The sequence below is a fragment of the Numenius arquata genome, chromosome 4 (genome assembly GCF_964106895.1).
Source record: "Numenius arquata chromosome 4, bNumArq3.hap1.1, whole genome shotgun sequence".
Classification (NCBI taxonomy): Eukaryota; Metazoa; Chordata; class Aves; order Charadriiformes; family Scolopacidae; genus Numenius; species Numenius arquata.
Window position 1 is genome coordinate 76,044,975 of NC_133579.1, and position 23,527 is coordinate 76,068,501.

At 37.4% G+C, this 23,527-nt stretch overlaps 1 protein-coding gene across 5 annotated transcripts in view; it reads right to left on the reverse strand.

Annotated features, from left to right (window-relative positions):
- EZH2 (enhancer of zeste 2 polycomb repressive complex 2 subunit) overlaps window positions 1-8,990 on the reverse strand; it is a 29,705-nt gene extending 20,715 nt beyond the window's left edge. For 2 of the 5 annotated variants that reach the window (XM_074146933.1, XM_074146931.1), the window contains exons 1-6: window positions 8,874-8,990; window positions 8,230-8,331; window positions 5,196-5,312; window positions 3,739-3,859; window positions 1,165-1,308; window positions 495-597 (exon numbers count right to left, since the gene is read on the reverse strand). In XM_074146933.1, coding sequence (XP_074003034.1) covers window positions 495-597; window positions 1,165-1,308; window positions 3,739-3,859; window positions 5,196-5,312; window positions 8,230-8,331; window positions 8,874-8,990 — 704 coding nt within the window. Of the gene's footprint in view, window positions 1-494; window positions 598-1,164; window positions 1,309-3,738; window positions 3,860-5,195; window positions 5,313-8,202; window positions 8,332-8,873 lie in introns of all 5 variants that reach the window. The other 3 variants (XM_074146934.1, XM_074146930.1, XM_074146932.1) reach the window with 2 other exon arrangements.
- Between the last annotated feature and the right edge of the window lie 14,537 nt (window positions 8,991-23,527).

The window sequence follows — 23,527 nt, forward strand, 5'->3', positions numbered from 1 at the left end:
AAAGTAATTTTTGATTCCAGTACCGCTCTGCATTTTCAGTGACAAATTAAATTAAGAAATATGTGCCATCAAGAAAGGTCAGTCAGTGACACAATAAGCTGTTAATTCCATACTCATTAATATAAATATAAAATTGGCTAGGAAAGAATGCATTTGTTTTCTGGACCATCATCTCTCCATATATATTTCTCACTAACTCCAAAAAGGAGACTTTTTTAAACAAATTTTTATTTTACCACCTCAAAAAAATAACAGATTATTAAACACATGCAAACACTCATTTTTCAATAGTTTGAAAGGAAGACTAATAAACACCTGTATTGTTTGACTCAGTGGGAACAGCCAATTCCCTTCAAGTATCACTTGCAGAAGTTATACGGCTGCCACAGAACCTAGCTGTAAGGGGAATCATTCCTAATCAACAAATATTTAACAAAGTCAAGGAATCTTTGTTTCATAAAGCAACACAGCAATATATCCTAAGAAAATCTTACTTCTCTTTCAATTCTTCTGCTGTACCCTTGTCTGGAAACATTGAGGAAATGGCTTCAAATATCTTGTCAGAAGGAAATCTCCGAGGGGGGTGGCTTTCTTTCTCTGTCAAGGAAGCAAAAGATTTGGGAAACAAAAAAAAAAAAAAAAAAAAAAATATATATTTCTGCTCCTTTGCTGCCTCAATGAGGTGTTCAGAGAAAGGGGTACTTCACCAAAAATACCAATAAAAAAAAAAAGAAGCAAAGGGTTTTATTTCTAAATTACAGAAAACTCAAACTGCACTAAGTGATCTTTCCTGACACTATAACTCTACTAGTCAAATTTGGAGAAACCATTACTTCACCAGCAGATGGAGATGGCAATTCAGAACTCTGATTAGTTTAGAATATTTCATTTTCTGAGGATTACCAAAGCATTTATTAGACAGATACCTGACTGACTTTTTGGTGCATGTGACTGTTTCAGTAAGCAGATAAACAAAAAATGGCAAAACCACCTTTTGTAGTACTCTCTGTACAACTCTTGAACTAAACAGCAAAGGAAATGATGAAAAAATGATGCTACTTCAGACCTGAAATCTATCAAGTAGAAGGGTTTGAACAAATTTATTGAGTGATCAAAGAAAAGGGGAGTTTTGTTTTAATTTTTAAAGCCTACAGACAGACATACCCATCCTGTTACCTTCCCGATCTTTTTGCTTGTCATCTCTTTCATCAGGATTGTCATCTCCATCATCATCATCTTCATCATCGCTATATTGACCAAGTGCATTGACCAGCTCAACAAATATTTCATCATTGATAAATCCACATTCTGAAATTCAGCAAAAAAGGGAGTGAACAGAAAAGAATAAGGTGTATATGAAGTATTTTTAATCCTCCCTACACTTAAATTATAGGAAATGCTGCAATTTATGAAAAACAATTTTGTATTTTTCCCTCTTAGTTTCAATGTATGAACTGAGTTAAAAATACTCAGTATTTATTTCTTAGACTGACAACTGTGAAGGGGAGAAGGAAGCTTGTTGAAATTTTTCTTTTCCTGACTCTGTGCTTCATACCAGTAGACATAAATAAACCTCTGTTCCTTGGAAGATAAAAAAAATTACTTACTAGCTAGACTATTTAAGAGATTTTATGCCAGAATCCCAAATCCAACATGGTTGGGTTAAGCCAGCCTAGAAATGCATGCAAACAATTTCCGAAGCTATCGTTGGACAGCTAGGAAATCTCCAGAGAGATTTCTGGTTGGCAGTTCCATAGCATCCACTTCCTCACTACAGACCCCCCTGGCAAAGTGACAAAAAACCAATATGGCTATATACAAAAAATTCAAGAGAAAACTGCATATATCTGCTTATTAGCTTATATTCCGCTGTGAAATTCAGAGGGCAGCAAACAGAGAGGCATTCTTCAGAGAGGAAAATCGTAGTGCGTGTTGACAGAGACTGCTGTTATATTTCAAAAAATAACCGTGAACTGTGTAAGAACCGTAGTGCTTATCACCCTCCTTTGGAACCTGGACTGAGGTGGGATGTCAAACTATAACTTGAAGGAAACTAATAGTTTTATTCCTGTGTAGACAATGAAGCAGGCAGGTACTTCATCTGGATGTTTTAAGCAGAACTCTTCATATACTAACCTGTGTGTGTATGAATTTCTCTCCCAGAAGTGCAACTACAGAGATAGTATTACAATTCCGACTCCTACGTGGGAATGCCTCTGGACTATGGATTACCACCGCATTTACACTTATAGTCACACAAGAATACTAGTTACTGGGAGACTGAAAAAACCCTCTTTCTACTGTTATTGGTAGACTAAAAAAAACATCTATTTTCAATATATAGTTTTGAAGGACCCATAATAACAGTAATTGCCATCATAAACCTGGGACTCAAGACTGTGAAACAAGATTAATTTTAAAGCTAGACTCATTTAATAACAGATTAAATCACTAATAGAAGACATTTACTAGCAACGTCACCATTTTAAGATAACCAATTCTCTGAGAAGGATGTCAGCAATCAGTAAATCTGTAAAAATATCCAAAGGCAAAAACCCATGAAATATTTCATGTTCCTCATGAAATATAAAGGCACCAGCTATCCTGAAGCCATTAACAAGACCGACTTAAGACCGAGTAGCATTTATTATTGAATCTCAGGCTTAACCTTCATAAGTGGCACATAATGTACTCAAAAATGTAGTTCTCTCAGTCACACCAGCACTAACAGGAATACAATCCATTTTAAGAAACGATTCCCGATTTGGGGGGGGGGGGTGTGTGTGTGACGTGTGAAGGTTTCTGTGAAGGAAGAAGCAGAGTAGTCAGAGAAACCTTTACAACTGTAAAGTTCAGGCTTGTACAAGCCAGTTCTGAGTGAGCACATAGAGCAATTGAAAGGTTGCGCTGCACTGAGACTTCAGCAAACTAAGAGACAGGTGACATCACATGCAGTCCAGCTCCCACACAGACTAAGAGGTAAACTACACCTAAGAATACATATATATAGTTTGCCAACAGAAGGCTACAGCTTTGCTCTATAAGCTGACTTAGAGATAGGAGGTTTTTTTAATAGCTAATAATTTCCTTAAAGGAAGAAACCCAAAACCCACAAGAGGTTACTCTATCGAATCACGTTCACAAGTGCTGTCATTATCAGAGTTTTGCATACTTCTCCTAACATTTTCTGCCAGGCAGGGGACATGACACTATTATATTCCAAAGCTCTGAGCATAAAATTGTCCAAGTTGCACCTAGGCATTATGACGAATCACTGTATGGTCAAGGGAAAAAAGTTAATGTGTTTAACCTCCCCATACTACTACTTTAACACTTTGCAGCCTTATGAAAATTCATAGATTCATAGATTGGTCCAGGCCGGAAGGGACCTCCAAAGGTCATCTAGTCCGACCTCCCCACAGTCAGCAGGGACACCCCCAACTAGACCAGGTTGCCCAGGGCCTCGTCGAGCTTCACCTTGAATATCTCAAGGGAAGGGGCCTCAACCACCTCCCTGGGCAACCTGTTCCAGTGTTCCACTGAACACTGTTCACATATTCCACTATATATGCAAAGCAATATATTTAAATAAGGAAGTCTGTTATACCTAATGTTTATACAATGTAGGGTTCTAGAGATACTGCTGTAACAATCAAGCATCAGGCCTTAAATAACTGTTGTCAGTGTTACTTATTATGTAGGAAGAAGTGATTAGTATACCTGAGTGTTTGGGCTCACCTCTGTCTCCATGCACTTTCCCATCATAGTTCTTGATCAGTTCTTCAATAAAGGTACCATCTTGGTCAAGCACTTCATCTCCCATGTACGGAATGTTATGTAAAACAGTTTCATCCTCCACCTAATATCAACAGTTACAATCAGTTTTAAATTGAGTTTTCAATTGACCATTCCTGCATTGCTGTTTTCACAACCCGCAAATGCCTAGCTACCAGTTCACTGACTGACTTCACTGCTTCAGCACGCTTACCATTACATAGATAAAACTAACCCCTCATCTTTGTTTAACAATTTTTTGCACTGATGGTGACTGCCTCCAGATACTGACACTAGCTTCTAATATTAAGGTTAGCAGGGTGCTTCCACAAAGCTTCTACTATTGAAACACGGTAAACTACCTCGCTTTGGGAAGCTTGCATTTGGTAAGTTCATTCTCCCCTCCTTGGTTCTCTTCCACAGTAATGTGCAATGGAAACCACCCCTTCATTGCTTTGCCAGAGATAAGAAAATATAATACAAAAAGACTCAAAATTCAAGTTGTCTAAGCAGTAAGCACAGAAACATGCCTCACAATTTAATCTGAAGTCCACTCTATTTTTTTTTTGTCTGCATATAGACTAAATGCATTAATACTCCCAGTAGGATTTATGGACGCCGATACTCAGTTTGTATCTTCCAATACTATAGAAGAACCTTCTATTGTTAAGAAAATAAATGTAAACTTTCCTGCTGATCATGATTTTGCAGCAGTGCAAATATGCAAACATTGATGAATTGAAAGCAAGTAGAAAAATGCGTGGAAGAGCTCTGTACATACACTAATAAAACTGGTTATTTAAATCACTTTGCTACAATTACTATCGTGATAACAAATCAGCAAAGGTGATCATATACAAAATGATGTGACAAAGATTTGTAATAAGCTAAGCTTTTCAAATAAGTTGAATACCTACATCAGAAATCTCACATTACGGCTCCCGCATGCAGTGAAGCTAATCAGAAGAAAAGGCTATACTCAGTTGTTAGGTAAGAATGACCATTATGCGGGAAGCCTATTTAAGGATTAAGTTTTCTTTATTCCATAAGAATTACTATTCTGCTACACAAAGATGTTCATATACCTCATTTCTTATTACAATAATTACATGCTTTCAAATAAATCTATAGTTGCTACATGCCATACAAGACAATTGGTCACCTGAATTAAATAAATTTAGGGTCTCTTTACAGCAAGGTTTTAGAGATACTTTGATTCACTGAGGACAGAGGTTTAGTATGCAATCAAAAATTTTAATTAATTTTATTTGGGGGAGCCTATTTCTCATTATTACTGCCTTACTACCAATACCAAAAAGATAGGGAGGGTAACGGACAACAGATTTTTGCTGGTTTATTTCTAAAATTAATCACTCCTTTTTCTCCGTACATTTATCCTCCCAGCACTTTTTTAAACTTACCATAAAATTCTGTTGAAGGGGAGACCAAGAATACATTATAGGCACAGAAGCAACAGCATTGAGAGTCTTCAGTGGGATGACTTGTTTTGGAAAATCTATGTCACTGGTAACAGAGCACTGAAATGAGAAGTTGAAGTTATACTTACATAGCAACATCAGTAACAAAAAGAAAAAACAATAATCAAAGAACACTCTGCAATGTACAAAATTCAAAGCGTTTGTCAAAATTAGCCACATCAGCCTTTGAAAAATGCACCAGATTTTTAGGGCATAATAGTATGAATATGTTTAGCAGGAAAAAAAAAAGACGCAAGAATTATTTCTATGTCAATACCTTTGCTAATAGATCATGATGGTTTTTTCCACTCAGTATTAAGCAGCTGTGATAGTATTTTACTCAGACTATTCAGCCTAAACACAAATTACGTTTGGTATCTCAAAACAGATTTAGTAGCTGTTGCTGCTACGCTGATGTTAGAGCTTTTACTCAAGCGATCAGAGAGGCAACTGAATTTCCCTGACTTCAGATCAATACACTGCAGAAATCACGTATTATTTATGTTTAAAAAAAAAAATAAAATTTTACTTTAATGCCAGCAACTTATCTTATGGAAATAAATCCTCCACATGTCTTGTTAATTCCTGCTCTGTTTTCCCATTATTGTCTGTTTATCTTTATCCTATCCCCAAGCCTTTGATTATGCTCACTGCTTGCAACGGAAAAATGAAAATTAATTCTTAATATTCAACTCTGGACAGGTCAGTGAGTTTTTCAGCTACAGACTTTCTTTTTTGAGATTCAGAGGTTTATGTAGCCTCTGAAAGATAAACATGCCATAGAAATACAACTTCTAGGTTATTCTTGCATCTATTCAACAGTTAACAGACAGATCAACTTTTCTCAAATACTTGGACAGCAGTATGAATAACTCTGGAAAAAAGTTACAAACAAAAGCAGACAAGAACATACAAAGCTAGGGAAAGTACAACAAAGAGGATTTGGAGGGAGGTAAAACAAAGTTTAGAACAGCTATCATAGCTACCTGAAAGGAAAAAAGGAAGTGGAGACAAAAGATCTTTCTCCTTTCCAGAAGGGAAAGATGAACAGAGCTTCACATTTCTAAAGAAATACACAAAGTAATGTAACAAACAGTATACAGAGACAGTACCCCGGTAGAATGACACAAGCCAGATTTATTTATTCTCTTTTTAATCTGCAGCAAATGAAATTAGATTTCTGCTGTGTATATCAATACTCAAAACAGTGTCCTATGCTAGTGCTTTATTCCCATTTCAGGTTAACATTTAGTTTTCTACCTAGCAGTCATCTAGCATATATTTCATGTATTTTTAAAGAAAAATACAAAAGTAAAAAAAAGTATTTACTTTTATCTTTGGAACTGACAGGCTGACAAATAATCTATTTCAAAATGACTCAAAGTGTTTGGTACTAAGCCTCAGTTTGGTTGCCCCATTGTTTTGGTACGAACTCAGCTGAGCGTTCGTGAGGCTAGCACAGGACACGGTATGGTCTCTGGTTGACGCTGACTGGACTAGCTGTTGGAGAAAACCTGTATCACCAGCGATGCCCTGCAGTCTTCACAAGACACACGAAGGCTCTCGCAAAACCTTTCCATCACGTCACTAAATTTCTAGGCACTGTCCCCTGCAACTCTGAAGAAATTCACCATATTCAGAAAAAATATTTTAAAGTAATCTTCTAAATTCCCCATCATTACTTTGTCTCACTTCTCTCACTATAAATTATGGCAATCTTAAATCAAGCATTAAAGTTCTGATTCATGAGACAGAGACTGGATTTGAATGCAGTAATTAGTGTGCTCTATCAATTCAGGCAGGAAATCAATTCAGGCAAGAAATTAACATAAAAGCATAGTGAATCAAGCTGAAAAAAAAGAAAAAAGAGGAATGGCGAGGAATGATCTTTTACTAAAAAAAAAAAGTGGAAATTGGATGTGTACCTATGTCAATTATTATCAGAAGTTCGGATCCTACAGTGCCTTATAATAGGTATAGAGTGTACACGAGTAATTGCATATTCAGTCATGTTAAAAAGAAAACATTCAGGCAGAGATCCTTGCCTGTTTGAACACGCATGCACACAACTGCACCTCTGCGACACGCGCGCCCCCAGCTCCCCACTAAAATTCTAGGAAAAGGAAAATCTGACGAATTTTCTTGAAGAGAAAGTGGGGGAGGTTGAGGGGGTTTTTTTGACCTATTCACAGTAAAGTCTTTACATTTTCGTCCTACTGAGACGAGTTAGCTTTTCAGATTATTACACATGAAACATCTTCAAACTGGCTTAGTTTGGAGAAGTGCCTAAAAAGCAACTGAGAAAGAAGAGAAATTAATGTGGGCTGAATACAGAAAGCTGGAGTAGGCTTAAACCAACATGAAAACCAGTTTAGGTGCTCAAATTGCATCACAATCATGGAAGTGTTTTTGACAAATTAGTCTGTCTGTGAAACACAAGGGTGCATCAACTTAACTAACTCCTTTTTTTAGAACCTCTCTGGTTAAATGACTTTAATCAATATAATCAATAAAAAGAAGACTGTGTCAAGGAGGTATGTTCACAGCTTTCATGTACTTTAACTCAGTAAGAACCAAAGTAACTACTCATTTATACCACTGGGGTCAACTCCAATAGGAGCAAGATTAAACTCCCAATATCGGTGAGACAAAACGGTTTGATTAAAGGATGCTGAGGTATGATCCAAGTATTATCAGAAATAAAGAAGTTTCCTTTTTCTGTGTCATTCAAAGCTAGGTAGCCTGCTGCATATTTATTGCTTTCCAGAAGTCATATGATCAAAGTAAATAATAAATAAATTCTTTACGAGACTCATATGAAGAGTATTTAGCTGACAAGTCATGTCATGCTGGAAAAAAAATAATAAAAGAATAGCCAACTTTCCAGTAATAAAGCAAAAACGTGCTAACAACCTTGTAAGTGGAATTACCACAACACATGTTAACCAACCTCCCTGGTCCCGCGCAATGAGCTCACAGAAGTCATGATGTGAACAGGCTGTATCCTACGTTGCTTCCATTCTTGATTTAGGATTTCAGTTCTTTCCAGTATCTTCTGACGATTAGAATTAAACATACTCTAAAAATTAATCACAATTGTAAACATTACAAATAAATTAAAGACTCTAAATTCACCTACCAGCATCTTAAGGCATTATAACATTTACTAAAAAAAATTAACAAAACCAGGCAGGGTACGAAAGGAAAAAAAAAGCCAAAACCTCAACTTTCCAAATTTGCTTAAACATCAGCGAGGCTCAATATAGTTTGTTGTCCCTGTCTTTGACTCAAACCATGTTCTCGTGACTATAGACTCAGAGGTTTAGCATGGAATTAAATTCTAAATGGAATCAGAAAGAGTACGTGGCTAAAGAAGTTGCCATACTTGCTCTCCATAGTCTCTTCTGATACTTAGCATGGCATGCCTGATTCAGTCACATAGAAATGTATCATACCTGTTCATAAGATCACAGAGTTAAGACAAGTTTTCAGTATGTTAAAAAGTTATTTAATGAAACTTATTGCAGGTGTTAACTGCAGGATAATTCATACTTCAGAATAGAATCAATTTTTTATAATTTTGTATAATTTTTTAAGCAAGAGAACCAAAAGATGACATACCTTTACTTCATCTGCACGTCGGAACCTCTTGAGCTGCCTCAGTCTCATATATTCCGATTTCACACGTTTTCGCCAACAAATTGGTCCCTTCTCAGATTTTTTTCCGGTTTGACCCATGATTATCCTACGAGAGACAGTGTCATGTTAATATTATCAAATCTGATGGACGCTGCTGCTTACAGAGGAACTTAAGAGTGAAGTTAGGTAGGATAGAGACATTCCTTTAATACCTTTCATATCTAATTCCTTTAATTCCTTTCAATCAGACACTTGCAATATCATCCCAATCCAACCAGAAAAAAAATGAACCCAAACCAACATACTTAAGTGACACAGACACAGGAAAATAGTAATTTTAATTACAAATCAGTGGGACCATTCACAATTGCTTTAAGCACTTCTAATGCCTCTATACAGAAAGATACCTAATGGATTTAAAGGGGTGAAGTGGAATAAATCAAGACTCCTACTGCAAAGATACAAACTGGAATCCTGGCAAGCATCTTGCAAATTAACTTCTGGACAGCTATGTTCATGGCAGACAAACCTTTCCCTCCTTGCAGGAGATGTCCTCTTGTAAGATACCAACTCTTAGAATAGCTTCTGGAGTTGATTTCAAGCGCAGAGAGGTACCCCAAAACCAGTCCTCCTACCCAGCCACTCAAGTGTCAAAAAGTTCTAGAAATTCAGACAAAGAGTTTTGAAACAGCCTGAATCAGAGACCTTGCTCTTTTCTCAAGCATTCTACAAAAACTCAACGTCCAGCTGACTGCAAACAGGAAACTGATTCCACTTTTACTGATCACCCTCCTTGTACCAAGTGCTTCATTTTCACGTTACAGGGCTGTTGGCAATGAAGTTGTATTTTTACATTATAAACCAAATGCGTTGGTAGAATATGCCAATCTGTTTAACATTATTCAAAATCAAGGACTGTATGCTGCGACTATGCTGGCAGCAGCTATTTTGACAGCATCCTGAAACAAAACCTCTACGTCGAAGACTGGCTTCCTCTCAACAGTTGCACTGCAACAACCTACAGTATTTCACCAAATAGCTCAAAACAGCATTCACAAGAGCCATTGTGTACTGGAAGGCTGAAATGTCCAATTACCCAAGGTTCATACATTCTCAAACAAGCATAATCAATTTGAGCAGAAACAATTCCAGCCCTTCTAATTATCAAGGTAGGTAAACATGAACAGAGGTGTCTTCTTCAGGCTGGAGCTGAATGCCCAGTGCTACCTCCCCTGTGACTGTCAGGGAAGTTGTGGTGCAGGACAAGTACAGCTTTATCCAAGTTACTGAAAGCTGTTTGCTGCTGTGGGCAGAGCTCTGTTTTGAGCAGCTTTGTACAGATTGGATTTGAGTTCTATCAGATTTTATGACGATTGTGGGAGAATCGATACAGAACCTGTTTATTCTTGATACTACACCTTTATTTACACTGAATGCATTTACATTGAACAAAAGAGAAAAGTCTCCGAGAGCCTGACACCCACTTTTATGCAAGACATTAAATCATATTCTGTAAGAAAAATTGATGGGTTTTTAGATTTAGAACGAAAATGAATCAACAAACCAATGGCAGAATTGCCAACACAAATAATGGGAAGTATCCTTTGAAGAAAATAGGCAAAGCATATACAGAAGTTTCACATAATGCCCCAAGCACCTGACTAAACCAAGGGGACGGGGGAGAACCAGCACTGGGAGGTACATCTAGAGCAAAGTGTCAGACACAGTTGCTCTGGTTCCATGCCTCAAGACAACAAGCAGAGTCCACCTGTATCTCATATGCCACAACATCAGTGGTTACAAAAGAGAAAAAAATAAAAGAATAATTTTAAAACTGTCTGGACCATTCATGTTAGAGCACAGAAAAGACAGACTGTGAATTGAAGTGCACTATGATATTGATTTCAGAACAGCATAAAAGCATTATGAAGTACAGAAAATGCATTGTATTATATGCTAAACTAAGCAAAGCAAAAATATGGAAAAACATCCCACTAACTGGAAATAAATTAGACATAGAATAAGTATCATTAAATAACAGAAAGACAGAATCTCAATTTGTAAGTAATACAGAACATTAAAATCACTTCAGTTATGGTTCAGCCAAAAGACATGGAAAAAAGTAGCAATGAATTCAAAAGATAAAGGAAAGCAGCTTCAGCAGCTACTTCAGCTGACAATACTGAAGTAGCATATCCCAGAAAAACACAACACAGATTATGTTTACTTACTTTAATACTGCATCAACCACAGCCCTTCTTATTCTATTTTCCTGAAGAATAACAAATGACTCAGGCTTAAGAAAAGCTTTCTTAACTAACATTAAATTGCCAGATAAGCCCTGCTCATCAAAAGCAGGTCTATATGGAAATCATATATAATTAGATCGAAAGCAACAACAAAACAAACAAAAACCAGCAGAATTCCCTTCTTTCTTTCATATGAATGAAATATAGCCCCCAGAAGACCCCCCAATCAAGGATTTAAGACCTGAGAGAAACACATCCCCATCGAATAAACAAATCCAATCCATTCAATTTTTCAGTAATGAATGTCATTGCTACCTATTGTATTAAAGTGGTAAGAAAAATTAGATAAGCTAAGAAGATAAATACTTCCTCTTAAAACAGCATAACTTATGCACACTCAGGTCATTCATCTGAAAACAAATGGGACTTACAAGAACACTCTGGCACTAGTTTCAAGCCGCTATCTGGGGCACAACATAGACAACAATTTAATGTTCAAGGCACCAAATAACAACTCATAGAAAATGAAGAAATGCAATTGCTTATGTCAAGTAATAGCAAGAAAAAGTTCTTCTAGATAAAGTAATAATGTTAACATGCAACAGTCAGTGGGACACACATAGTGTATTAAGTAAAATATATATAAACAAATTAGAAACAGCCTCTTAAATGGCAAGTCCGTATTAAGAGAAAAAGCATCGAGTGGAAAGGCAGCACATGCAAGTACAGGTTACAGAAAAATTATAGCTAAGAAAAAAAGCAAAGTGTCCTGGATGCATGTTTGTAAAATATTAATTTTGAAAATCCCTGAAAATTAATAAATTAATTCTGACTTTGATCAGCAGTTTTTCCAACTAAGTAAGCCATATTTGTATGTTTCTGGGCAGTTGAACATCACCAAAGTAGAATTACAGTGTTGTTAATGCATGTGCTGTGGCAAGAGGTAATTGCTTTTCTGTCCCTTATCTCAGAAGAAAGTATGGGGATGAAAAATACCAAACCAAGGCGGGGGAGCAGGGAGAGAAGAGTGTATTCATAGCAGACAAGAGTTAATTCTCACAGTGCAATTGATCCATCGTCTTCACATACGACTATATCTAGCCAAATGCCACTGACAATTTCTAATGTCAATTCAAAGGTTGCCCCAAAAACTATACATTTAAGAAACTAAACCTGAGAAAGTGAATAACGAGTTTCACAGACAAGGACAGCCCACGTTGGGTCGGGGCTGGGGGAGTAAAAACTGAGACAGAAAGATGAACTCTTGCAAAAGGCTGCTGGACACTACCTCCATCCCTGAAAGGAAAAGTAATTTAGAGAATTAAAAGACTCAGGGAAACATCAACATAAAGTCAATCTCTGGGGCAAATTCAGGATTGTAGACGCTGTTTCAAGCCTACTATCGGTCCACTTCCAGTAGTACCTACATGTAAGAAAAACCTTTCCCCAATCACTTTCTTCCACCATTTCTGCTTTTCACATTGGTAAGTACTCTGAGCTGTGACAAACTACAGTTTTCACTTTGCTAAACAAGAAAAAAAAAAAGCCTATACGTTTTCATTACGTTCTGTTGTATGAGATTTACAGCTAGGATAGCCGAGCAGAAAAGCTGGCAGATTTTAAGATCTATTTGTCAGAACCAGTCAGTATTTCAGATACAGTTTTGAATATTCCCCACAGTAGCACAAGTGGCACAAGCTAAACCCCATCTGTCTAAGAATACTTAAGCCTGTCTTCAGAAGATAGCATAACGTCAAGTTTCCCTTTAATAAATAAAAACATGATACTGGATTGTCCTAGTGCAGTGGTCTGATTCCCAGAGCCCACAGGCCACGTCCCTCTTCTCTGTCCCCATTTCCCCTTCCGAGTCCTGCTAGCTGTTTCTATTGTTTTAAAATCTTTTTCTTTCCCATTTTTTCACCCTCTTCATACAAAGGGCCTACAGAAACCATCTAACTGCTGAAGATCCTAGTCCTTCGAACTTTTATCCAAAAGAAAGAGACTATGTAGCAGTTAACTTAGTGATTTATGGACAGATTTTCTCATCTCCAAAATAGATACAAGAAAGCAAGCATAACTGTACAGCAGTTACACCGTTTCCAGAGAAAGCTCATCTCCCAAAGCACAAAATTACTTCCATGTAGAACCTGAGGTAACCTTGCCAAACCCTACCTGGCATCACACTAAGGAGGGAAACCTTGCTCTAACTCCCTGCGCCCTTTTTGCAGAAGAGGGAACGCTGGGAAGCGTGGCGAGACATCCCAAGAGATTCTAGTGTCAACCTGGTACAGCCACAGGCAGACGGACTGGCTCATTCCAGACTGGGCAATTAGCCCGATGCCACCAAGCAAGGAGATGCACGTGCCACACTTGGATGCAAAGGCATTTGGACCTTGGGCGCAACGCTGACTTAACCCCACCAGCCCTCCCGGAGCACAGCACTGCAGAGCTGCAGGGACCCCGTGCCGCCTGTTCCACAGGCACAGCTGAGCGCTGCTACACCCTGCTTGCCAGCTCTCAACGCCATCCATATTTTTCCATTACTTGTAATATTACAGCTACCTAATCCCCTGAGCTATAGAATATACCCATGCATAGTATAGCAAATGCATGGGCAGAACTGGACATTAGATAATTATACTAACGAGAGGACCGATGTAATTCTAAACAGACCACCATAAAATACAAGAAAAGTAACAAAACTAACACCTCTTCGACCAATGAGGAGTTTGAACTGTAGTATTCAGAATGAGACATACTGAACCCACCTAAATACTGATTTTTAAAACACCCTAAAAGAAAATAAAAAGAAACACATAGCTATTATTTTCAGTTTCTACTCATGCTTGCATAGCTGGAAATGAAAAAAAAAAATAAATGGCAGTGTCCTAGAGCATATACGTTTGTGTTTTAAATAAACTTTGCTGCGCATTTCATAATGAAGTTATGTACAAGATCCACATTCTTTTACAAGTTTTAAAGAAACTTCATGCCTATAAGCTTAAATCAACCAATACTTAATTTCAGCAGCCAAAGCATGTACAATACATATAGCATTCACAATGAGAGACAGAAGTAGTGTAGAAAAGTTTCAGCTCAAATTGCTCCTGTTTTGCCTATGGAACATAGAAATAGCCTTAAAGACAACATCCTATTTTTCTTCAATCTCTTTGGCAATATCCATCAGTGACAGACAAGCACACATATAACTCCCTAAATCAGGCAGTTTATTCAAGCAGTCACACTGCTGTCAAAGACTGTATTTAAGCTCCTCTGGCTACCGTGTCAAATTTCAGGAAAAAAAAAAATTAATGAAAATTTTCAAACTGGAAAGGCACGGGAGAAAAAATGACGGGGTTAAAAAAATAGCATTCTTTTGAAAGAATGCTATTAGTTTGTAATTGTGCTTAATATTACACAATATTTTAAACTGTAACAATATTATTTTACCTTCCCTCTACTCAGGATTTCTGTTTGAAGATAGTTATGAACTAAAACATGCTGTGTACAGTACAACTTCTCAGTTCTTTTTTGTGAATTAATCTACACTCCAAAGGTTGTTCATATACTTTAAATATATGCATACACTGATTCAGTATTGCACTTCAGAGCGCTCTTAACCAACAGTTTCAATGCAGGACAGGGGGAGAGTGTGGGAAGGGTGAGGATGGAGGAGAGTATAAAACCCAACAGAAAAACTGCATACGCAACCTGACGCAAACTGAACAATAAAATAAGTCATCACGGCTTTTGTTGCCTAGAGTAACGAAAGAGTAATGAGGCAATAAAAGAATTCGGGCCGGGGAGGGACAGGTGGTGGGGAAGTGCTACTACTACCTCCCATAAAGCCAAATGCAAATGCTTTCACATTTGCTTCTCAGAACTTGGAGCTCCACAGGAGTGTACGTAACTGCATGGCTCTGCTCAGTGAGCTACACCACGCTGCTGCTCAAACCTCTTCAACCTTACCCTCAGCATCCCCACAGCACCCTGAACAGTGGTGCCCTTCCTCCAAGTTCTCTGGACTGGATGCGCCGGTAAGCTCGAAGCACACATCTGAGCTGGCTTCGTGATATTCCACTTCAGATACCATAAACATATTAAACTAGATTCAACGCTATATAGTGAAGGTATTCATCTAAGAAATTACTTCAGCAGCAATAGCATCTTACAGTCAACCCACCCATTCAAACTGGGTTTGTTAGAAATTCAGACCAAGGCTAAGTAAAAACTAGCACAGGCAATTACACCACAAACAGGCAGTGGTGTTTCCCATCGGTTCACCCTGGAGCAGGAGGCGTGCTTTTTAACTATAAGCTGTTACGAGATCCAGACAGCACACAGGTCTCTCAGCCTGAACATATGCAACCTTACTAGTGCAGAAATTATTATATCTTAAACCCTATCTGAAGTCATCATTGAACTTCTTCAAGCATCTACAAAGTTTGGGCTTTAGTAAAAACAAAACCAAGACAAGAACCCCACCCCACCCTTCTATGCTTTTCCTCAGACTAAAAAAAATTTTTTTGCTACGGCACTAGAATTTAGAACAACTCAAAAAGGAGAATTTTAACAGCAGAAGGGATTAACAAGATTTTTCCATAAACCTGCAAAAAACTAAATACTTGCTAGAAAAAAAAAAAAAACAAAAAGGTAATACATTTCAAGTATATATATAAAAAAAAAATAATCAATGCATTAAGCTTAGACCTGAAGTTAACTTTCCAAAGCTACCTCAAAAAACCTCAAATGATCTCTTTATGTTACAGGATTTTTCACAGCACAATACAATTAAATGATTGTTCAACTGCAGCAAAGTATTTTTAGCTATGTTAAACTAAATTTTATTAATTAGAAATTCTTAGAAATTTACTTTTAGTATTTTACTTCATGCACCCTAAATGCAAAATAAGACAATACTCCCTATGAACCTACCATATACCTTTCCAAAGTAAGCCGTTTCCAGTAGATTCGATTTACAATTATCTAGCACCTCAAAATAAACTATCAATAACACACATACATATTGCCAGACTTCAAAACAAACACCAAACCTGATCTGAAAGTTAATTATAAATGAATCCTGTAATCTGCCACATCTGTCTCCTTAATTTATAGCAAACTTTTATTAACAGCACAGAGATTCATGAAAAAAATATTGTCAAGAAACAATATTATTCTCTTGGGCTAAGTAAGAAAAACTGTTCACTGCTGTGATTTCAGAGCTGCTAACTATTTCCACATTAAGTTATGCCAGCTGCAGGGATGGGGGGGAAGAATTACCCTCCTAGTACCTCAAATGGCTTTTTACCTGTGCTATCAGCACACACAAAAAAACATGTGCCTAGAAGTTTTTTAGTTGCTTGTTACTCTACTTTCTGGATTTTCTAAAGTAAATTAAAACATGGCTTTCCTTCAAACTTATCTATGTAAAATAACATATTCTGATTTCCATGGGAAGAAAAATATTCCCAAGGCTGCTGTCAGCTTGGGTATTTCAGATACCAAACCAGACTAACAAAAATCCCTAGCTCTGAAATACAACAACAGAGGAAAGATTAACATAGTTTATTAATTCACTACAAAGTTTATTAATTTCACTAGAACAACAACTACAGCACATTTACTCTTTTATAGCATTAGTCACAGAGAAATAGATAGAAGTAAACTGTACTGTGTTTTTTACTATTCTGTATTACAGAAATATGGTATTTTAAGTTTACAGTGCAGTTCAACCTATTTTTTAATCAAGAAATACCTAAAAATAGTTATCTATGCTTTAAAATTTACATCAGGTTGTTATTCCACACGCTGAAGTTCTGTATCATTAAAAGGTGTTTAAATTTAGAAAGAGAACTTACATCAAATGCTACCATCAGTTCAACTACCTTCCTCAAATGCTATTTGGTATAGTTTTACCTAGAAAAGGCATCATCCGCCCGCTGTATCAGTGCTCCCTGGTCACTCATTTCCACCTCTACTCAGCCTTTTCTACTGTGAGAGCTTAAGTGCTTATGATTCTGTTAATCAAACTAGGTCAGGAAAAAAAAAAAAAAAAAAAAACAACAAACCAAAAAACAACCTGTCTGAACAGCCCAGAAAATAAACACACTTAGTTTTTAAATACAATTTTTCAATAAAATCAGCTCCACAAGCTGGTTTGTTCAGCAGCCACATGAATTCTCGAATCAACACAAGTGAAGGGGGGGGCAACACTGGGGCAGGAACAAGAGGCAAAGGACTGAAATTGGAGAGGGCAGCAGTTCAGGCTTCAACAGAAGTGTTTGTCAAGCCATGTCATGTCTCTGCCACTCAGTTTTACCAGCACAGAAAAATGACTCTTAACAGCTAGAAACAGGAAACATTGACTAAGCCATCCATGCCAGCTGTGCAACTCTTTAAGCAGATAAACGCCAACAGGCTCATATTGCCCTACCAAGGCTTCACCTCTGTTGGGTTCTGTTTGGTGGTATCTAAAAGCAATTGCTCAGTTCATGAGCTGATCTAAGCAGGTAACTCCCAACAGCTCGCCTGTCCCTCCTCACCTGACAGGCTTCAGTGGCTGTGGATGATGTAGGTTAATAAAACACTCATGATCAACTCTAACGAGATTTCATGTTCTGCAAGAACGTTGTTGGTTACTCAAGAGATGGAAACTGTTATAGAAGCTATTGTCAAAGACAAAAGTACTAATTTTAATGTACTAGTTTTAACCAAACTTGATGTAAGGAGGAAAACCGTCAACAGGCTTAGATGTACCAATGCCATAACCTCAAATTGAGGAGTAATGTCCGTGTGTGAAAGCAAATGTCCAAATCTCAGATACTTCCTCTTTCTCCCCCTCAAGTTAGCAGAAAAATGCTGGCAAGTAGAATTAAAACCCCGTTTCAATTGCAATGCAGGTAACAACCACATCCATGACATTTTGCCATCCGCCCTAGCACCAATACAGACTGATGATGGCTGTAGGCTTTCCAGGTGAGATGGCAGCACCAAAAGCAGAAAGTCTGCTGCTATAAATAGGCATGGCTTTGTTATGAGCAGTCTCATCACAATTAAGCTCCTATTATCATGATACAGTGAGTTACTTGCAATTACCACTTGCAACACTAAAATACATTTCAGTTAGTGGAATCCCTTCAAAACTGCATTGTAGTCTGTCACTACAATATTGTGGGGGCGTTTTATGTATCAACAACTTAGAATTTTTGCCTCCACTGAAACAGAGTTGTCAAATTCAAGGCCAATACACTCTCTCCACCCTGACATAAGCAACGCTCACTAGCATGCTAACAGTTACCTAACAGAATTTAACTCTGAAGAACATTTCAACTTAACCAAAACTAAGCAGCACGTTCACCTATCTATTTGCTTTTGGAAGCTGATGACAAATATATCCTAATGTACTTCTCAACTAGGACAGGGAAAGGAAGTGCGGTCTTAAAATGGCATACGTTTCCTCACTTCACTGTCTATCCACACTATTCAGCATCTCAGATAGAATTTACATGGCAAATATGATAAATTTGGTTGAGGTGATCAGTTAGATCAAATCCAATCTTTTCTGCTCTCAAAAGAAGGAGTGTTTCCCAACTGGACCAAAATTGCTCATGCTGGCCTGAGAAGCAGCCAAGCTGGCAGGGAAGAGGAGGAACCATGCCACCAGGGCTGGGGGAAAGGAGCAAAGCCTCTCCCTGTCCATGTCATCAGAGCAGATCATCCACTTGCCTCATACCACAACACTTACCTTCCGTACCATGTGAAACATACTATTCACAGTGTGTAGTTTTTCCTCTTTACAAGACTTCGCACAATCAAAGCAGTTAACATGGCAAACTACTTCTGCACAAGCGGCCTTTAAGAACCGCGTTTCCTGCTATCTCTAGATCGACTAAAGATTGCTCTGAAAAGATGTACTCAGTGGCAAACAGCAGCAGCAACCATTAGTAACTTGTCTACAATAGTTACAAGTGCAAGAAAATATAAGATGTCTTTAACAAACGAAAAGCTAGTGTAGGTTTGTTCAATTCAGCTCTGCTTTATACATCCCACTGCAGCCATTCACAACCACATATATTCAAATCGATGGTTAACAACGGTTATTTTCCACTTCATATTATTAGTATGAGTCTAAGGCTTCAAGGCTTGTTGTATTTATTCTTAACAAAATTATTTAAGAGTACTACATGTAGGCTCACGAACTCCTAAACAGACTCTTCAAAACACGTGTGATGTTTTTGCCTGTTTCTGGGCCTTATCAAAATTGGACTAGTCACTTCAAGAATTTCAACCAATACATAAAAGAATTAATTCCCTGAACAGCATGCTGTCTTACACAAATCAGAGCTAAACCCGGACGATCACAGAAGTTGAGCACTATTCTAGCCCTTCTACTGAGACATGCTAATCTATGCTAAATGAAAGTACAAGAGGCAACAGACAAGACTCAGCAAGGGATTTCATTCCAATATAGGGAGAAAATTCTCCACTGTGGGTAAAGTCCAGTATAGGAATGCATTAAGTAGGGAGGTGCTAGAATCTCCATTTTTGAAAACCTTTTAAAAGTCATCTTGTAATTCAGCGTTGGCCTTGCAAGACTGGATCAGATGACCTCTAGATGTACCTGCCAACCTAAACTATTCTACAAGTCAATACAACTCTGAAACGGGCCCGTCATCTCAAAACCAAGGACCACGCTATTTTTAATGCTGATGCTACGGAGTTTGCTTGCCTTTTAAATTCCAGTTTATTATTTCAGAAGATGAAAACAATCACGACTGCATTCTAAAATTCTTGGTATTTCCATCAGCTACAGGTACAATTTGGAAAACAACACTACTATTAAGGGAACAATAATTTGTGAATTAAAATGCTTATGAGTTTAATCAGACTGAACTCGTCAGTTTGGTGTGCAATCACTGATTGTTCTAATCAGTAGAAACATTTGTTATGTTACAGTCTCCTTTAACAATTCCATCAACTAGTTATTTCACACACTCCTTCCCGCTACTATTCCACGTGTTTGTTCATTTGAAAGAGGCCTTCTCTGCTTAACAGTACAGTTGGAGCCTTCAGTTCTACCTCTTAGCAATCATAATTAAAAAAGACAGATCAGAAAGCTCTTCACTAATTAAGAATGTAGTCTAACTAGAGTGGTACATACTCTCCATAAACTTACCATTATGTTTAAAATAAAAAGCCACATAAGGGCTGTTTTTCCAAATTAATTGTCTTCTTACCCTAATAGGGTTCTGCTTCTCTTTTAGCCCAACCTTTCTGCCTTTGAGGTGTCACTCTTTTCAGACCTTTTACTTTCTGTCATTTAAGTGACTACAGCCTTGCACTTGATGTACTTAAGATCAGGACCCTGATCTCTACCCTAGACATTAAATGGTTGCTTGTTTTTGATTTTAGGGTTTGAAGGTTTCAGGCCTTCAATTTCACTTTTTTTTTTTACATTTTTAAATGAATTTAAACACATTCTAGAAGATATCAATAAGCAAGTCAAGTGGGACACATGTTGACAATAAGCAACTACTCCATGATCTGCTTCCTCACAACTCGAAAGATGTACCTCCTCAATTATTTCTTCCCAAGCACAATGTTTTTCGGGCCTTGTTACTATCCCAGCATCTCTTTAAGTTAATAGCTCCCAATTGATACTTCAGGATATTCAAGATTACTGAGACACTTCTCTCTATCTTTTGAGTGAGAATTTCAGCTTCTTTCAAAAAAGGCTTAAAAAACCCCCAAACAACCAAACCCCACCATTTTGCAGCAAATTCACACTTGGTCATCACATGCTACCTTGATCACAATGTCTATCATAAAATAACTGTACACACTCTTTTCCCTTACAGCTGCATGAACAACTATCAGTGAACTAACAGTTTCATGACATACTTAATCCAATCAAACTACTTATTTGTAGTAATACTACTACCAAACTAACTTGTTAACTGTAATGACTGTATTTTTATTTATAGTCTTATTCCCCAAACTAAAACTAGTTGGAGTGGTCACCAAGTTATTATAACGTAGGTAATACCTTCTATCTGAGCTAACCAATGTAATCAGATTTTCCTCTAAATGGCTGATTCTTAGCTTTCCTATGATAACAAGGCTGATGCATCCTTCTGAACACATACTCTACAGTAACTTCTGACGCAAATGGCAAACATATCAAATGTAACATGGCTTATAGATCACTAAGTTACGTATGTTTTCTGGAACAGATTCACAAAGGACTGCAAGTGCTCTGGCATTATAGAAAGCGGTGGTGTGAACTCACGTTTTATTAAAAAAAAAAAATATCAGGGAAGTCATGAAAAACAAACCCAATTATTAGGGAGAAACACCACTTACGGCCGCAGACACTGATGTATCAACAGATAGCAGCAGATCCCTACCCAAGCGATGCCACAATTCAGAAGACTCCCCGCCATACCTGCTCTCTGCTCCAGTATGTAACATAATTACACACGCTACTTTATCATAGCTACAATCCTGCATTGTACCCCTAGATGTTGCTAAGGAGTGCTCCTATCTTAGATATTAGGAATTGTAACCCTCAGCCCTATTTCCAGATTTGGCAGGAGTCCCAGTTTTCCCTTCCCATATTTACTCCTGACTTCTGCTTGCCTTGATCACAAAATCTACCTTCCTTCATCAATTATTGTTACTAGTCTGTTTTTAACTGTTAAGTTAATCTTTTCAAACAGTTTCCCATTACTGCCCAAACACACCAGACAAAAAACTCTATGGAGGACCTGAGGGCTTTGACTTCCAAGTGTCACCCATACTTTATGCTCGCATTGCTACAAAAAGAACCATTTTTACTTGCCATTTGTTCCTGCACCTTTGCTACCTTTTCCCTCCTGACAGCATGAGTATTTTTGTGGCCAGACACTGACAGAAGCAAGGAAGTTCTCTGCCTGAAAATACCTTGTTACTTTTGACTGAAGAAAAGTGAGGATCCAGCCATACTGTCCCCACCTAAAGACAGTGTGAACTATGGCTTTAGACATTCAATTTTCAGCTCCTTGTGAGAGTACTAAATGCCTAAGCCAGCAGATCAATTTCTGGATGTGCTCAATTCATGCTGAAACTCATATCACTTGTTATTTGAAATGCCCAGCTCACATAGTAAATCAGAGCAGTTCAGTTACTGACACACAAGACAGGAGGGAAACAAGTCAACTCCAGGGCTCACAGAACTCACATTTTCTTCAATCATGCTCCCTATCTGATTTTAAAAATATAAATAAATTAATTTGCCTCCCATGATATTTTATTTCTTGCTTTCTCCCCTAACAGTTCACACACATTGACAGTTTAACACTTTGTTGCTTGAACAGTCTTTTCAGGAGTTTCCTCCACCATTATAAATTGACCAGGCAGATATTAGAAACTCCAACTGTTTACCAAGGACAAGGAAAAAAAGGGAATAATGAGGAGTAAAGCAGCTCTTGGATATTAAAGAGAAGGAAGTGTTCCTTCAGTCTCTTTTCCTTCCTGGAAAAACATGAGGAATCTTAATTTATCTTCTTGCTGTTTTCACATCAGAATTTTTTTATTTTTCTGGGTTAGAAAAGCAAAGCAACTACCAGGTATTCAACATCCCTTACCATATCTGCCAGCACGTTAAAAACTTTGCAACTCAGAGTTTATAAATAAGTCAGGCCTTCCAGAAGTACTTCAGAAATTATAGCCAAAGTTGTCTGTGGTTCTCAATATCTAAAATGATTTTAATCGATCTGCTTCAAAAAATTAAATAATAAAAAAAAAAAAACAAAAAAAAAGGCAAGAACTCACCTGGTTTTGGCAAAATCCCCCAATCATTTTAAAAATTTTGGGCACTAATTATAGGTTGATTAAACATGAAGTATCTGAGTAAGATCCAACAATAGAACTGTTCTAGAAAACAAGCTTATTTTGGATTTTCTACCAGCCATAAAGAAGAAGGATCAGTTAAGTATAAGTTAAGTTATAACTTATATTAACTCATCTGATAAGTAATCAGTTTGATTACTTCTTTTTTCCTAATAGCACACTGCCTTTGGATTTATTTGGACATTATCTCATTTTGTGGGAGTCCATTTAGAACATTTATTCATCAAGAAACAATGGTACTTCTCAGAGTTTCATTCTCTTCAGTAGAGAAAAATAAAACTGTTATTTCTGCAGTAACAAAATAAGATTTCGATATAAATAATAAGGTTTCCAATACATTTCCTTAAATACAAGAGTAGAACAAAAAATGTAGTGTACTATAATTTGTTTTCAGGCAAATCCTTACTAGAATGTTCAATCAGTCTGTATATGCAAGCCTGCAACTTTCAAAGGTATTTTTCCCTTCAGAGTTCCTTCTCTGTATCCCTACAGCTT